Source organism: Choloepus didactylus, chromosome 7, assembly GCF_015220235.1.
Source record: "Choloepus didactylus isolate mChoDid1 chromosome 7, mChoDid1.pri, whole genome shotgun sequence".
Taxonomy (NCBI): domain Eukaryota; kingdom Metazoa; phylum Chordata; class Mammalia; order Pilosa; family Megalonychidae; genus Choloepus; species Choloepus didactylus.
The window spans coordinates 120,180,769-120,197,431 of NC_051313.1; the positions used below are offsets into that span (position 1 = coordinate 120,180,769).

The 16,663-nt window shown below is 44.7% G+C and overlaps 2 protein-coding genes and 2 non-coding genes across 5 annotated transcripts; 3 read left to right on the forward strand and 1 right to left on the reverse strand.

Moving 5' to 3' along the window:
- Positions 1–369: 369 nt before the first annotated feature.
- Positions 370–11,839, forward strand: DDX39B (DExD-box helicase 39B). 2 transcript variants are annotated; one of them, XM_037844031.1, is made up of 11 exons: positions 370–520; positions 1,857–2,201; positions 2,971–3,098; positions 3,421–3,513; positions 6,350–6,533; positions 7,618–7,736; positions 9,755–9,886; positions 10,653–10,762; positions 10,859–11,003; positions 11,145–11,292; positions 11,619–11,839. In XM_037844031.1, exons 2-11 carry the CDS (start codon positions 1,991–1,993, stop codon positions 11,633–11,635), a joined length of 1,287 nt encoding a protein of 428 aa, XP_037699959.1. In that variant the 5' UTR covers positions 370–520; positions 1,857–1,990; the 3' UTR covers positions 11,636–11,839. The 2 variants fall into 2 exon arrangements, with proteins under 2 accessions (XP_037699959.1, XP_037699960.1); XM_037844032.1 differs by having other exon boundaries at positions 430–520; positions 1,905–2,201.
- LOC119541013 lies at positions 1,327–1,404 on the forward strand. The gene has a single exon (XR_005218150.1). It is a non-coding gene; the product is annotated as a small nucleolar RNA SNORD83 (small nucleolar RNA).
- LOC119541014 lies at positions 6,586–6,662 on the forward strand. Its single transcript, XR_005218151.1, has one exon. It is a non-coding gene; the product is annotated as a small nucleolar RNA SNORD83 (small nucleolar RNA).
- Positions 11,840–11,862: 23 nt separating the features above from the next.
- On the reverse strand, positions 11,863–13,155 carry MCCD1 (mitochondrial coiled-coil domain 1). The gene is made up of 2 exons (XM_037844034.1): positions 12,945–13,155; positions 11,863–12,374 (listed from the first exon to the last, which is right to left on the reverse strand). Exons 1-2 carry the CDS (start codon positions 13,128–13,130, stop codon positions 12,186–12,188), a joined length of 375 nt encoding a protein of 124 aa, XP_037699962.1. The 5' UTR covers positions 13,131–13,155; the 3' UTR covers positions 11,863–12,185.
- Between the last annotated feature and the right edge of the window lie 3,508 nt (positions 13,156–16,663).

The window sequence follows — 16,663 nt, forward strand, 5'->3', positions numbered from 1 at the left end:
GTTTCACTCCAATTCCCTGAGACCCCCTCCCCCACTCCCAGCAGGAGGCTGACACCCCTAGCGCAATCCTAGCCGCCACTAGGTCACCTTGACGACCGGGCCAAGGACCCCGTGGGAACTCGCGGTCCCCTCTGCTCTTGCTCATCAAGCATCCATAGCGGAGTGCCCAGAGAGAAGACCTGCGTGACAAGAACCTAAACAGAAAGACAAGGGGCGTGGAGAAGAGTAGGACAAGAGAGAAAAGTTAACAGTGGGAACGGATGCTAGTTTCCTTCATGCTCTTTGTTATCCGCAGTAACGGAGGCATTAGAAGTGGCGTCTTAACATTTTTTACACAGGCATTTCCTAAAGGCAACCTCTATGCGTGCAGAGCTATAAAACCGTGGAAGGTCCTTCTTCCGGTCCTGTGCGGCTGCGCGCGGACAGCCGAGAAGGCGGGAGGGAAGCCGGGAACCGGAAGTGAAGGCAGATTCCCTCCTTCGTTTCTGTTGCCGCCGCCATACGCGCCCGCTCTGCTCAGGTAAGCTTCGGCCTTGGGTACCATCCACCTCCATCCGTACTTGTCCGCGGCCGTCTGGTCGCATGGGCTTCTGATAACCGTTCCACAGGCGATAGTCTTGTTGCTGGGGCCTAGTTGGGCCATAATTTCTGTTTTCTGCATCCTTTTCGAAAGCAAAGACCTTTTCGGGGGGAGGCCGGAGAAGCTGGGAGGGGGGCAGTCCAAGATGGTGGCCCAGGCGCCATTGTGTTCCTTTTATATTCGGCTCCTCCGTGGGTCTGTCGTTTATCCGAGGTTTCAGGGACGACGAGAGGCGGCGCTAGGCCTCTTTTGGTCCGGGGCATTTGTAGAGGGCGGGGCTCTTCTCAACTTCCCCCTTCTCCTCCGGGCCCTCTCTCGGCCCGCGGTGCAACAGGGGGAGGAGCTAGCTTCCGTGCCCTGGTGGACTTTTCTCATCTCCGCTTACCCGCCCTTACTTGGAGCGCTTTCCAAATGTTTACGAATTATGTCATTTGTGTAAGTGTTTCTCCGAAAGGAATCTCTTTTGCGGAATAGTAGAACGGTGATGGGAGACCAATTGGTAAAGGTTCTGTTGATATCAGAGCGAGTTTACTTCTTTCCCCTTTAATTGTTAGCTTTATTAGCAGTCACTGTATAATAGAGAGATGACTGTTTTTTTCTACCGAGTCATTTCTTTCCCCCGTCACCGGGCCTTCCCCGCTGTTAATTATACATAGAAATTTTTTTGTTGTTGTTTTTTGTTTTTAAGCAGCGAAAGGAGAGTATTGAGGAGTGAGGGGCTGGAGGGATGTAGGAGGTGGATGGCAGCCATATGATGTTTTCTTTTTGAGAAGTGAGCGCCTTGCGCCATGATGACCTTAATCTATCACCCTTGACTGATGGCTGCTATTTTGGAGGTTGACACTTTGAGATTATAGGGAAAGCACAGGATCTTTCTTTAAGGACTTTTTAGGAATTTTTGTCTTTTCATTTTCACTCTCTACAGTCTACCTCCTCCCCTGTTGGTTATAATATTTTTTAATATCCGTTTCTCCTCACTCTTTGTTACTTATGGGTCTAGAATTTATAACTGGTCTTCCTCTTCCAAATTCCTGATTTCTGCAATTCTGATTCTAAGTCTTGTTGGGAACCTGTGTCCTAAACACGTACCCTGGGACCACTTTTCCATTTCCTCTGTTATAATTGCTTTTCACTTTTATGTTTTGTATATGTTGTCTTTCTTTCCACGGAAAGGTTTCATAGTTTAGGGAAAGAGAAGAGTGTGGGAATGGAGACTTGAGGCAGTGAATGCTCTGTTACTGACTGATGTTTTCCATCTTTATTTTTTTTTTCCTAGCTCTTCTATCAGAAACTAGTATCTTCCTTTTCCTCTACTGTCCCCCAGGCTCCTACACTTTCTTCTTGATTTCACCTGTTCTGCCTGAACCCATCCAGAGATCCCCCTCCCCTTCTTCCCCTGCTGGCCCAGTTATGGCTGAAAACGATGTGGACAATGAGCTCTTGGACTATGAAGATGATGAAGTGGAGACAGCAGCTGGGGGAGATGGGGCTGAGGCCCCTGCCAAGAAGGATGTCAAGGGCTCTTATGTCTCCATTCACAGCTCTGGCTTTCGTGACTTCCTCCTCAAGCCAGAGTTGCTCCGGGCCATTGTTGACTGTGGCTTTGAGCATCCATCAGAAGGTAATTTTTCTCTTGGGTATAGAGTACTCATTAGGCTCTTTAGGGCCTACAAGAAACAGATGTGGTTGTAGTTCTTCAGGTTATAAGGTTTATATTTGGGATAGACCAAGAAGTAAGGAAGTATTAAAGATGATTTTAGCAATAGAGGAGATTTGCATAGGCTGGTCCGTCAATCATGGTAGCACAAAAGCAGCTTAAAGATCTGCTGTTCTTGTGACTGGCATTTCTCCTGTCTGCTTGTTTTTAATTTTGTCACTTTGACTCCTAATTTTAAACTCCCAGAGAGGGACTGGTTGGACCTTTAGCCTCCCTTTTTTGAGGGCCAACTCAGGTCTCTGGAAAACTTTATGACTGGTCTAAAGATGGTTGGCTTCTGGGTCAGGTCCAAGTCCATTTTGTCTAAGGTTGCAAGGTTATGTGACTCAAAGCATGGCAACCTAAGTGGAGGAAATGGCCTGTGGCAGGCACTTAAATGTCATGGATTGTTACAGGTATAAAGAAATAACAGCCAATATCATCAAAGGTGAGCTGTTTCTAGGTACAAGAGGGTTGTTAGTAGAACTGGGTAGTCTTGGAGCTAGAGGAGGCTAGAGCTAGAAGGGACCAGGAGGGTGATTTGGGGATGAATGTGATTGAGGGAACAGACAGGTAGAAAGGGCTGGGTGTTGACAAGAACAAGAACAGTCGATGGAAAACCGGTTTGGTGTGGTGAAGAAGGTTGTAGAGTTATCTGGAGACTGACGTCCAATTTATTTATTTTTACTTCCAGTCCAGCACGAGTGCATCCCTCAGGCCATTCTCGGTATGGATGTCCTGTGCCAAGCCAAGTCAGGCATGGGCAAGACAGCGGTGTTTGTGCTGGCCACCCTGCAACAGCTGGAGCCAGTTACTGGGCAGGTAAAATTTTGGGAGAGCACTGGGGAAGGCGTTTTGGTTACGAGTATTCAGGAAGGCTGTATTTGTCCACACTTTATGATGCTTTCAGCTCCTAGAGTTCTTGTCTGAGAGCACTTGTGGCTAAGATGATCCCTTGGCTTTATCATCACCCTTGACTGATGGCCATAGTAAGCCCTGTTTAGGTGGAGGGGTGAGGTTAATGATTTACGTCTCAGAATTGAACTCATTTAAGGTCTGCCACGTGTGCCTTTGTCACTTCCTTAGAGGGGAGAGTGTGATAGTGAAGGGATATACTATATGTCTGTATCCCCGCCCCCCCCAGGTGTCTGTGTTGGTGATGTGTCACACTCGGGAGCTGGCTTTTCAGATCAGCAAGGAGTATGAACGTTTCTCTAAGTACATGCCCAATGTCAAGGTAAGCCAGGGTGAAGCGATCTGGGAGAGTGGGGGTGTGTGTGGCAAGTTGGGATATCAGAGACTGGTAGATCAGCAGTCTTTGTTCCATAGAAAATACCTATCTGTCAGCTTCAGTGTACACATAATAGTAAGTTGCTGCAAACGGTGCACAAGAATTTTACTGAAATCAAAGCTTTTTTGGATATTCATTATAATTTTGGAGATGCTTGCTATACCTTAATTTTGGAGCATTAGTTTAACCCATAATGTGAATATGTTTATGTAGCAAAAGAGTTCATCATGATTGGGTTATGGGTAATGCTTGCCACTAGAGCACCCTTTTTTTATTACTTCTTTATACTGACTTCGAGTTGTTTCACTTGTCCCCTGGTTGACATTTTGAAAGTTTTGGGTTGTATGGCATGGAAAGGCTGGAAGCTCTAAAATAGCTCCAGTGTGGTGTGTGAATTTTGAGGATTCTTTAAAATGACAGAAGATTGAATGGTATCTGGGGGCTAACAACAGTGTTGGCTTGAGTTGTTTTCCAATTTTATAACCTCGGTACTCAGTGTGGTTCCCAGACTGGTAGTTTCAGTGTAGCATCGTTTGGGAGCTTGTTGCAAATGCAAACCCACCACGGACCTTCTGAATATGAATATGCATTTAAACAAGAGCCCCAGGTGATTGGAGTTTGATTGATTTATTATATGCTTCTTCAGGATGGGATGAAGAACAGTCATTTTTCAGATTCTTAAAATTTTTCTTTCTCTTCTGCTTTATGTTTTAAAGGAATTGAAAATATCTGAGTCAGAGCCTTACATAAAAAATAGTATTAAAAAAATCAGCGTCGTATTGGTAGTGCCCATGCATGGTAGAAATGCTTACATACTCATAAGAAGTCTTTGTAATGAAGAGATACGTGTCTTTTCACTTCCAATCCTACTTCGTAGATATTTGCTGACCTTTTTTTTTTCAGTTCTGGTGGTTCTGTGTAACCAAATAATAGTTTGAGTTTTAAAATTTATTTAGAGTGGATGTTGGTTTACAGAAAATGCAGGAAGTATGGAGTTCTCATATACCTCTCACAGCTAGTTTTCCCTATTAACATTTTACATTAGCATGGTACAGCTGTTAAAATTGAACAAGCAGTGTTATTATTAACTATTGCCCATAGTTTATGTTAGGGTTCACCCTTTGTGTTGTGTGGTTCAGTGGGTTTTTTTTGTTTTTGCTTTTGTTTTTTCTTGTGGTAACATATACAATGTGAAATTTTCCATTTTTACCACTTTCAGGTATACAGTTTAGTGGTGGTAATTATATTCACAATGTTGTGCTGCCATTAACATCATCCGTTATTAATCCATTACATCCATTACCAACACCCCAAACAAACTACCAGTTGTTATTAACTTCCCATTCCCCACCACCACCCCTTGCCCTTGATAATTTCTGACTGGGAATTTGCATATTCCATAGTTATTTCATATAACTGGAATCATACAATATTTGTCCTTTTGTGTCTGGCTTACTTCAGTCAATGTGATGTTTTCAAGTTTCATCTATGTTGTAGCATGTAGAACTTCATTTCTTTTTTGTGACTGAATAAGGCACTGTTTTCTTGGTTTATCAGCATATAGACCTATTTATCCTTTGTGAAAAATTATTTAGCTCATTTACACTATTCTTCCAGTATTTGAAAACTATATTAACTTGAGTTCTTTAAGTGTGTGTGTGTATTACTACGTATGTCTCTACTTTTATATTGTTAGAATAAATAACATTTATTATCTGTCCTTTCAAAAATCATTCTTGTCTGTAGATGGAGTCTAAAAGTTGAAACCAGGAAATAGTTGACATTGTTAGGACCATGGAAATGTTGTTGAACCCTGGAGTGAGCTAGGATTATGCTTTCTCAGTGGTTCAGTTTATCACTCTTGTGCCATTCAAAAGAAAATATTCTTGATCAAGATCAGATGTGAATTGTCTTTTCTTACTCCCCCTCAAAATTATGCTACAGAGACTTGTCAAAGAGTCTGGGCCAGTTCTACAGAATGTCCCACCTCTGGATTTGTCTGTTACTCCTTTTTGGTGTTGTTCAGCTTGTTCTTTCCTCCCAATATTTCCTGTAAACTGAGATTTATATCTGAAAGCTTAACAATTCCATTTAAGCATTTTTAACAAGCATTCACAGGTGATACTATAGCCTACCTGTTCCGTTACAGGAACCTACCTGATTTGCCCACCATTAGTGATTTTTAAATTTATCATAAAATTAGAGTTATGGCAGTCTGATGCCTCCTTTGTTCTTTTCCCCCTTGGAATTTGAAAGCAATTTCTTGTTTTATTTTTCTGGTGTAAACTGCTAATGCTCCAATCTTCACCAACCATTCACCTTTTTTTTTTTCCTTCACTTAATGTTTTTAACACTGATAGGCTTAGCCTGAATCAGTAGTCTCATAGGTTTTGTGTGAAGGAGTTTAAAAATTTGGGTTCACTTAGGAAAACTGCTTTTTGTAGTATTTGACATTCCTCTGGTGATCCTTGCTGTCCTCATTCTCAATGGCAAAGCCTGACCTTCGAGTCATTTGAAAGGAAGGCATTAGATGAAGTTAGAACTGAATGCTATCCCTGACTGCCCTGCTTAGCCCTATAACTTCGGACAAGACACTTTTGTTTCTGAGCCTCAGTTCTTTGGGGACATAATAAGAATATTTGATTAGGTGTCTTCTAAGGTTTCTTTTAGCTCCGTAATATTCTAAGAATTGGTTTAGATCAAACTGAAAGAATGGGAACTGTGGAAGATTTGAATCTTTCATTCCTTGTGAGACTCACTTTCGTTTCTTCTGGGTTGGCAGGTCGCAGTGTTTTTTGGTGGTCTGTCTATCAAAAAGGATGAAGAAGTGCTGAAGAAGAACTGCCCGCATATTGTCGTGGGAACCCCTGGTCGCATCCTAGCCCTGGCTCGAAATAAGAGCCTCAACCTCAAACACATTAAACACTTTATCTTGGATGAGTGTGATAAGATGCTTGAACAGCTCGGTGAGTGACAGTGCTGGGACTGGGATAGTAATCTGGAGAGTTGCACTTTGGAGCCAAATGATGTTTATTTGATACGGGAGTGTTTCGGTGCAAGGATGACTCTTAATCTATCACCCATGACTGATGGCTCTGGGTTCCCTGGTCAGTGACAACAGTCAGGGAGCTGAAGCAGGTATGCTTTTAAGCACTGGTTGTGATCAGAGAGAAGGATGTCATGTTTTGCTTTTTTGTAATAGATGTTTCTTTACCTTTGAGAGTAGGGGCTTTGCTGATCTTAGATACAGTTACCATCTCCACCCTTTCCTCTGTAGCTTCTGTACTGGGTGCCATAGAGGAGCAAGTAAACAGAGAGGAGACAATCTAACTGTCTGGCAGTCTCAGCACAGCATATATGATTTAGAATTGACAGCTGAATAGATCTCTAGGTCTAGAATTAATGTCAAGAGTGTGTGAAGTGGTATTCCTGATTAATAATGGAAAATCTTTTTTGAAAACTGAATTATGGAGAATGGGAGAGCAGGGATGGAGATTGCCTCAGGGAACAGTCATCCCAAATGATCTTTGGCTGTTCACAAATGTTAACTAGAAAATGGACTCAGGCAGAGGTGTCATATTTGTCTGACTAGGTAGGAAGGTGTGACCCAGAGGAGGCATGGAATGGATTCTTGACATTTATAACACAATAGGTGATTATTATTTGTTGACTGCTAGAGGCTGGGGTTTGGGGAGGGATGAGTTCGGAGAAGGGTCTTATAAAGCATTTTTAAAATGCCTTATCTGGTAAGACTCTGAAATGGGCTTTATCCCCATTATATAGTTGTGGACATTACAGTTTTGTAATTCAGAGCTGGAACCTGACTCCAATCTTCATTCCAAATTCATGCTCTTTCCATTGTGTTATTACTGTTGGTTTGATTTTATAGCAGTTAGAGAAAGTAAGAGACCCAAGGCAAATCTTTCCCTAACATGATTCCCTTGCTTACCCATTTCTAACAGTCTTCACTTCATTGGGAAGCCTACCTCTTATCTCTGTTTATCACATAGAGTTCTTTTTGCTTATGATTTGTTTCCTGTTTCCTTACAGACATGCGTCGGGATGTCCAGGAAATTTTTCGCATGACCCCCCATGAGAAGCAGGTCATGATGTTCAGTGCTACCTTGAGCAAAGAGATCCGTCCAGTCTGCCGCAAGTTCATGCAAGACGTAAATACCCTTCTACCTTCTCTCCCTCCAGTCCCCGCCCGCTGCCTCCTCCCCTTCCTGGCCCTCGTTTCCTCCAGACTCCCTTGTCCTTCAAGCATCCAGAAGGGGGCATGCGCCCGTGTGGAAGTGATGACTCCTTGAAGAGACAGACAGAGGCAGAGACAGCTAGTGTTAGGGTCTGCGCCGGTGCCAGGGAAACTCCGGAAGACTTGGTCGGGTTAACGTGAGAGCGGGTAGTGTTCGACTTTTTTTTTTTTTTTTTAAATCACAAAATGCTTTGAACCTCTTCTCCCTTTGGGGGGAGGGCAGGATTTTCTGCCCTTACCACCCATTGTATCCTATATCCCCCCTACAACCACGCATGCTCAAGGTGGCATCGAGCATACAACCGGAGCCTTCTGCTCCCCCAAACTCATACCTTCCGGTGGCAGGAGAGCAAGAGAGGGACAGAAAGATGGCAGGGCCTGTCCAAAAGAAGAGCAAACAGCACAAATGAAACCACCTCCTCCCCACCTCCAGGGGTGGGGGCCTTTGGCACCTCAGTCCCCGATCCCCTACTCCTTCCTGCCCTTACCACCTCGCACCCATCCGGAACCTCGGTTGATGTGAGCTGGCAGCAGAGACTCATCGTGGCGCGGCGGGGGAATGCAGACGGCACCCAGCGGTGGATGGCTGCAGCGGAGGCCGCGGGGAAACCTGACCACGAAGCTGAGGACCAAACCAGCCTGTTTTTTCTGTTCCCGTTTTTTTTCCTGAACACAATGCGTGCCGTGCCCCTTTTTTCTCCCCCATGTGTGTTGGAGGGAGGGTTGTCCTGAATGGGGTGGTGGTTTTTTTTCTTTATTTTTATTTTTTTAATACTCAGAAGAGAGGGGTATGGGAAAGATAAAGCAAGGAGCTCCACTTGGATGTAACCAGATGGTTGATAGGGTTTGGGATTAGGTTAGGCCCATTGTATAAGGCAGTGGAGTGTGTTCCTTCTCTCCCTGCACTGCTCTTTCCCATGGGATGATAGTCCTTCATTTTTGGCTGTATTTCGGGTCTCAGAGTAGATTTGAAGGAGGCCATGGAACTTTTCCTTTGGAAGGCCTACCTTCTGGGATCAGGCTTACTTTTTTTCCCATGACACACATCCTTCCCCGTCTCGCTGCTTGGGTCTTCATGTTCACCGTGTCTCCCAAATTAGGACGAAGGGTGTTAGGAAAGTTGAACTTTGGGGTTGATTAGTCTTACTTCAGTTTCTGTCTGTGTTATGCTGTCTTCCTTCCCTTCAGGGGTTTTTTTTTGTTTTGTTTTATTTTTGTTTTTTTTTTTTTTTTTGGTAGAAGCTGCTCTGAATTTGTTTTTTAGCACCATTTATTGATATCTTGCATGTAGCCTGTAAACTATTCCCCTGATGGCAAGTTGTTACTCATCTTGAACAATTTTTGCTTCTCCTTTTATGGGATTTTAGCCATTTTCATCACAGCCTTCTGATCTTAAAGACATTCACCCTTTTATTTACTGTGATTCTCCTAGTTTAGAGAATACTCAAAAGGAGCAATGCTTGTCCCCTCCCCTGTAATCTTCCTCTCCAATAACCATCTCTGATGGAGTTATTCTGACCTCGAGTCACCTTTTCCTGTCATTTCCCAGGTGTTGGGATCATGTTTTTCCTTTGAGAATCACTCCCAATTTTTTGATTCTTTTCCTCCCCACCTCCATTTGAGGTAATGGCACCTTGCCATTGGGTAGTTTCATTGCTCCTTTGCTTCCCATGAAAAGTTCCTCTTCCAGTGGCAGTTTTCAGTTGGGCAGTCTTAAAACCCCACTAGTAGGAAGGAAAATAGGTCTATTATGGAAGAGACCACATTGAAATGTGGGCATTTTTGGGGGGGAGGGGTTTTCAATCTTCTCTCTTCTCCCCCATCCCCCCATGGGGTGTATTGGAGATCAACTTCCTCCACCCCCCCAGGTTTAACCCCCCCACTCTGCCCTCCTCCCGTTCCCTACCCCCCTTCCTCCCCCCCCCCCCCCAGCCAATGGAGATCTTCGTGGATGATGAGACGAAGCTGACGCTGCATGGATTGCAGCAGTACTACGTGAAACTGAAGGACAACGAGAAGAACCGGAAGCTCTTTGACCTTCTGGATGTTCTTGAGTTCAACCAGGTCAGTTCTCGAGGTCCATTAGAGAGTTGAGCACTGGATACATCTCCAGCTGTAGTGGAAATCTGTATTAAGAGCCTTTTGATTGAGGAACAGTGATGTGGGAGAGAATGGTGGGGAAATTCTCTTAATTGGGAATATTAATGTCTTTTTTTATCTAATTGGTTTTCTCTGTAATGGGTATCAAGGGGCTGAGCATGAGCAAGGTGGGAGCTGCTTTTCTGTTCCATGGCTGGCATGGACAGGTACTCAAAAACCTCACCGAGTAAAATCTTAAAAAATAAAAATCTCAAAGGGTTTTAAATTGGTAAAAATCCACAACTATTTTGGGCCTGTTAGGATTCTTAAACCTGTTTATTTCTTGTGCTACTTACTGAGGAGAAACATTCCATCAGTTTACCTGTTATGTGACTTTTATTTGCATTAGAAATTACTTTCCTTAGGTTTCATGTTTTAGTGAGCAGGACTATCTAGTCATGGTCTTTTCAGACCCTAGTTCTACTTTTTCGCCCTTCCCATGTGGAGCCTTGCCTGTTAACAGGTCTGACTATTTCAGTTACTGTTCTCCAAACCTTGCCTGAGGCCAGTCTGTTATGGAAAAATCACAGCCAAAAGACAGAAGGAAAGGCAAAGTTGTATTTTGAGCAGAAGGAGAAATGTGGTGGGGAGTAAGAGGGACTGGGGGAATCACTTTAAAGAGAGTGAAATTACTGAAAACTTCTGGTGCATATTCTCTGTCACCCTCATGGGCCTACCCACACACACACAGGTGGTGATCTTTGTGAAGTCTGTGCAGCGCTGCATTGCCCTGGCCCAGCTCCTGGTAGAGCAGAACTTCCCAGCCATTGCCATCCACCGTGGGATGCCCCAGGAGGAGAGGTGATTTGGAGATAGGGAAGATGTTTTGTATTCTTGAGAGAGAGAGCATTTAGAGATGAGAATCTCAAATATTTTTCCAATTTCCTTCTTACAAAGGCTTTCTCGGTATCAGCAATTTAAAGATTTTCAACGAAGAATTCTTGTGGCTACCAATTTATTTGGCCGAGGCATGGACATTGAGCGGGTGAACATTGCCTTTAACTATGACATGCCTGAGGATTCTGACACCTACCTCCATCGGGTAAGCCCCACACCCAGGATGACATTGCACTTTCCTCTCCCACACCCTTATTTTCTAGATCGTTTTGTACTTCACATCTTCATTTCCTTGTGGGTATCTTCCCTCACAGGTCTTTGGGTCCTAACCTCTGTCTCCTTCCAGGTGGCCAGAGCAGGCCGGTTTGGCACCAAGGGCTTGGCCATCACGTTTGTGTCAGATGAGAATGATGCCAAGATCCTCAACGATGTTCAGGACCGCTTTGAGGTCAATATTAGTGAGCTGCCTGATGAGATAGACATCTCCTCCTACAGTGAGTATTGTCTTGTGAACTGGCTACTCCCAGCTCTCTGTTCCTTAGTGTATTAAAAAAAAAATCCTATTATGTTTGGAAGGCATGTGGTGGGCTCTTGACAGGTAATAAGAGTTCCTTCTCCCCTGGTTTCTGACACCATGTTGGAATGATTTTATTGACCTCTATACAGAGTTTCTTTTCCTCTCATCAAATTATTTCTTTCCCCTTCCCAAATCTGTTCTCTGAATCCACACACTACACAAAAACCTGCATGTACACATGCATGTTTGTACTAACTTTGCTTTTTCCTTTCCAAACCTTATTCTGTCACATTTTCTTTTCAGTTGAGCAGACACGGTAGAGGACTCATCCATTCTGGAATGTGACAGTCTGTCCATCTTCAGGAGACGACACAGGCGTGGGGATGAAGAGACACTACTGCCACTTACCCCTAACCCCCCACCCCTGCCCCACCCCTGCCATGGTTTCCCCCCTTTGCATCACCCCCTTTCCTAAACTCCCATTCCTGATTTGTCAGAATTTTTTTAACAAAACTAAAAATGAAGCGTGTGTCTGTGGTATCTTTAAACACTCTGCCCTTTTATTGGATTTTGGGTGAAGTTATTTTAGGGTGTGATCCAGGGTAAATTCCTATAGGGGATTGTGTACCCTGCTGTGGGGTGGGGCAGGGTGGGGTGGGGGGAATGTTGAGCCAAGGTCAGTGAGGGGTGTGACTAAGAGACTGCAGAGGCCACGGCTTCCCGAATAACTTCCAGTTTCTGGCCCTTTGCAGATGGCTAGCTTATATTTTCTCTGGTCTAGGAGACTGGGATATTACTGATTGAAGGGGTTGTGGGGTGGTGCACAGTATTTCCAGTACTGGGAGAGTGACTCGGGAACCTGTGGAAAGCTTAGGCATCTCCTCCAAGGCTCTCTCGGTGTCTTCTCATCTGTTCCTTCAGCTTGTGGATCTTGAGCACCAGGGCCTGCGCCTCCCAGGCCCCCTCTTGCCCTTCCAGCAGTGCCTGGTATAGCTCCAGCTGCTGCTCCAGCAGCTCCTCAGCTTGGACCAGCTCAGTTGTGCGGCGGGGCCCTGAACCCTGGGTGAAGGGAATTGGGGAGAGAGCATTAGTCTGGGAAGGGGCCTTAGACTCCTTGGAAGTTTGTTGCAGGGTCTGGCTAGAAGTCAGGAATTCCACCTTCCCTTTTTTCAGCCTCAGTTTAAGGTCATTGGTAGCTTGAAGCCAAGGACGTTTTCTCTCTCACAGGCCTAGGCCTGGGGGTGGGGTGGGGAGGCAGTTAGAGATCACCAGTCCAGAGGCTATAACCAGATCTAAGGCCCTTGTACGACTTTACGGGTCATGGGAAGGAGAGGGCTGGCTGTCCCTCCCCTCTAAGAAATAATTAACTGTTGAGTTGAGGGGAAATTCCTGTTCAAGGACTTTGTGGACTGTGCTGCTGGGGGGGGGAAGGGGAAGGAGTGCTGAGGGCTGGAGTGGTATGGGGGTGCGAAGAAGCTGGGAGCAGAGTTGGAACTAGGTAACAGCCTTCAGGGTTGCTAGTATCTGGTTTCCGCAGGCCAGTAGTGCAGAATGGGGTTGAGGCTTTTCCCCAACTCCTGGTTTCAATCCCCCTTTCTCGCCCTCCACCCCACTGTGGGTGCCACTTACCCTGGGAGGTGACACCATCTTCCCACTCGCTGTGGAGGTGGTCCCATCTGTGGTGCTCTGGGAACAACATCTTTGGGAGGCCTGAGGGCCCAGAGGCCGGAAAGGCAGGAGGCAACGGCAACAGCATCTAGAGAGCCAGGGCAGAGGAAGGACCATGGCAGGAAGGTAGGGAGCTGTCTGAGCCATCCAACAGCCACCAGGAACTGGCTCTCTCTGGGCTTTGGGCTTACTTCAGGCTTCAGTGCCCAACCCTGCCCAGGCCACCGCCCCTACCCTGCTCTGCTGCCCCCACCTCCCTCCCAGTCTGGCCCCAGACAGAGTCCAGGAACTCCTGTTCCTGATGTGAAAACCTTCCAGCCAGTTTAAGCAGAACTTGCTTTAGAATGCTGGTGCCCACCTCTCAGACCCCGTGTGTCTGTTTTTCTTAGCGCTATGTCTTTTTTTACTTATTCCTCTCAATTCCACAAGGTAGGAATTATATCACTGGTTTCAAATGAGGAAACTGGCTCAGCTGGTTTCATTCAGTACTCATTCAGCAAGTATCTCTTGAAGCCAACTCTGGGCCAGATGTGCTCAAGGCTCCACAGCTGGTTGGAAGAGCCTGGAGGATTCATGTCCAAGCCTGCCTTGGAAGCTCATACTCAGATTTGCTTTGAGTTTTGATTTTCCCTTTATTTCCCTTTCGTCTCCACTTGCTGACCCAGAATTACCTTTTCTTCTTGTCCCTGTTTTGCATCACTTGTCCTGGGGATTTGCCTTCTCTAGTAGATCTGAGCATCTTTGTATCACTTACAAGCCTGGCTCCTGCCAGTCTGCCACCAGTATAGGCTTCAAGCTTTGCTGAACTACTGAGCCCCTCCCTTCAAATCTGTACTAGAAAAAAAAGCCCTCTCCACACCCTATGTGTGTGCAAACCTGTGTAAAAATGCTGGACTTGCTGCGTGTGTTCTGAAATGGCCTGTTGTAGCTGTAGAGCCTAGCCACACTCCTGCGGGTAGAGGTGGCTCAGAAGGGAGTGGATAGTTCCAATTTTGAGCAAGTGGGCACAAGTGTGTTCTAAGACAGAAGAAAACATGCCTCAGAAGGCAAGGATCACTAGAGAATGGACAGCTGCTGACCAGCTTGCTATCTTTGGGCCACCACTCTGGATTCAGAAGGAAGATGCCCATGCCATGGCACACGGGTTCAGCCTTCCTAGAGGCCACTGGCTCTCAAAACTTGCATCACTGAAGCACCTTTAGATGAGGCCAAGGACCTCATATTCTCCATTTGTTGCGTTGTTCACTTTTCTGTGGAAAAGATACCAAGTGCCCCACAGAAGTTTTGGGAGAGAGGAATGTTTGTTCACTTCTTAGTGATAGGGTTATGAATTATAATCTCTACATGTCTTAAAATTTAATTATTGGAACATTAGAGGTTCAAAGTGCTGTTGTTACAGATACGTGAAACACCCAGTGTAAGGTTAAACAACCCACAACCAAGTAACAGAAGCAAAACTAACTACATTTGTAAATTAAAAGCAAGATTAACAACTATCGAAGAAAAAAAACCCATGAGGCTTCTGCAAGAGAATCTGGATGATGCACTAATAACAAAATAACCTTCCTAAAATAAAATAAATAACCTTCCTGAAAACTGGAAATTCCTTCTGAGTTTGTGCTTTAGGTTCTGAATTCCAAAATGTAGTAGCCCACAATGATTTAGAGTAGTTAGTACTAAACCATAAATTTAAAATAGTCTGTGGATTTTGGCTTTGCTCATCCATGAGAACTGAAGAAAGGGCTGGGCTTTGGGTCAGTTCAAGATTTACCGGAAGACCTGTGGATCTCAGTAAAGCTTATGAAGGGATGAAGATAAATGTGTAAAACAATTTAACTAGTTTTATGTTATTGCGTGTATTTATTTTTTTGTTAATCCTGGATCTCTAATAGAGTCTTTATCAAATGAGAGTTCTGGCCTGGCCGCAGGAGGAACCTGTCTCCAACCAGGGTCAATCAGGGCATTATATGAAGCCTTGTCCCCAGGTTCAAGGAGCTACAGAGACCCTGAGGCCAGTGTGCTGATGACACTTTCAATATTGCATCCTATGGAGGACTGGCAGGACTGGGGTGACAGAGATGGATCTTTGTACCCTTCATGTGGAACTCCACTGGAGATGGGGGCCTAGGGTTACTGAAATCCACCTGTTACATTAATGTGACAGCTAAATGGCAGAGACCCTGCTGGGCACTTTTTTTGTTCTTGTCATAGGGGACTTTTACAGCAACATTTCAAGAGAACTCTTCTAATTTCACTTTTTTTTTAAAATAAACTTATAATTTTGGAATAATTTTAGATTTACAGACATGTTATAAAGATAGAACAGTAAGTTTCCATATACCTTCACCCAGCTTCCCTAATGTTAACACCTAACAAAGCCATGGTATATTTGAAAACTAAGAAATTAACATTGGTACAATACTATAAACTATAGACTTTATTTGGATTTTACCAGTTTTTCCACTAATGTCCTTTTTCTGTTCCAGGATTCAATCCAGGGTACCAAATTAAGTTTAGTTTTGTCACAGCCCCTTAGTCTCCTCTGATCTGTGAACTTATCAGTTGTGCCAGTTTGAATGTACTGTGTCCCCCAAATGCCATTATCTTTGATGTAGTCTTGTGGGGCAGACATTTTGGTGCTGATTAGATTTGCTTGGAATGTGCCCCACCAGCTGTGGGTGATGACTCTGATGAGATATTCTCATGGAGACATGACCCCACCCATTCAGGGTGGGCCTTGATCAGTGGAGTCATATAAATGAGCTGACTTAAAGAGAAGGAACTCAGTGCAGCTGTGAGTGATGTTTTGAAGAGGAGCAAGCTTGCTATAGAGGAACGTCCTGGGAGAAAGCTGTTTTGAGGCCGGAGCTTTGGAGCAGACGCAAGCTGCCTTCCTAGCTAGCAGAGGTTTTCCGGACGCCATTGGCCATCCTCCGGTGAAGGTACCCGATTGCTGATGTGTTGCCTTGGACGCTTTGTGGCCTTGGGACTGTAACTGTGTAGTGAAATAAACCCCCTTTTTATAAAAACCTAACCATCTCTGGTGTTTTGCATTCTGCAGCATTAGCAAACTAGAACAGTGTCTCTCCCATGGGTGCACTCAAATGGCTGCTGGGGCTGAGGTCCCCTGGGGGTTCAACTGGACACTGAGACCATCCCTCCCTCTGCACGCAGTTCCAGTGCCTCTAACATGGTCTCTCTATGTGGTCTCATCTGCAAGACACACAGACTTTTTACCTGGAAAAAGGCTCCCAAGGGCATGTTTTCCAAGAGAGGAAAGTAAAAGCTGCAAGGCTTCTTTAGACCAAACCTTGACAGTTGTGCATCATCATTTGCACCACATTCTATTGGTCAAAGCAAGGACAGGGCCAGTCCAGATAGGAGGAGGAGAAATACAATCCACCTCTCCATGAGATGAATGGCCAATAATTGCATCCTTCTTTAATCTACCCCACATAATATATCAAAACTGACACAATAATTAGGCATTCTGTATTGCTTACATCTGATAAACTAATGGTAACTGTTAATAAAACCATCCCTTGAAGGAATTTCAAGGCCCAGTTTGCTTCAATGTTGAATTCTACTAAATATTTTCAGTCCATCTGGAATTGACTTTTATTGATGGTTTGCTTAGGCATGAAGGCAAATTTTCTAAAATATCCGAATAACCTAGCAGC

Coding starts and splice junctions, on each gene's coding strand:
- DDX39B (XM_037844031.1), top strand. CDS start 1,991: ATGGCTGAAAACGATGTGGACAATGAGCTCTTGGACTATGAAGATGAT. Junction 2,202..2,970: donor CTTTGAGCATCCATCAGAAG/GTAATTTTTCTC, acceptor TTTTACTTCCAG/TCCAGCACGAGTGCATCCCT. Junction 6,534..7,617: donor TAAGATGCTTGAACAGCTCG/GTGAGTGACAGT, acceptor GTTTCCTTACAG/ACATGCGTCGGGATGTCCAG.
- MCCD1 (XM_037844034.1), bottom strand. CDS start 13,130: ATGGCTCAGACAGCTCCCTACCTTCCTGCCATGGTCCTTCCTCTGCCC. Junction 12,375..12,944: donor AGATGGTGTCACCTCCCAGG/GTAAGTGGCACC, acceptor CCCTTCACCCAG/GGTTCAGGGCCCCGCCGCAC.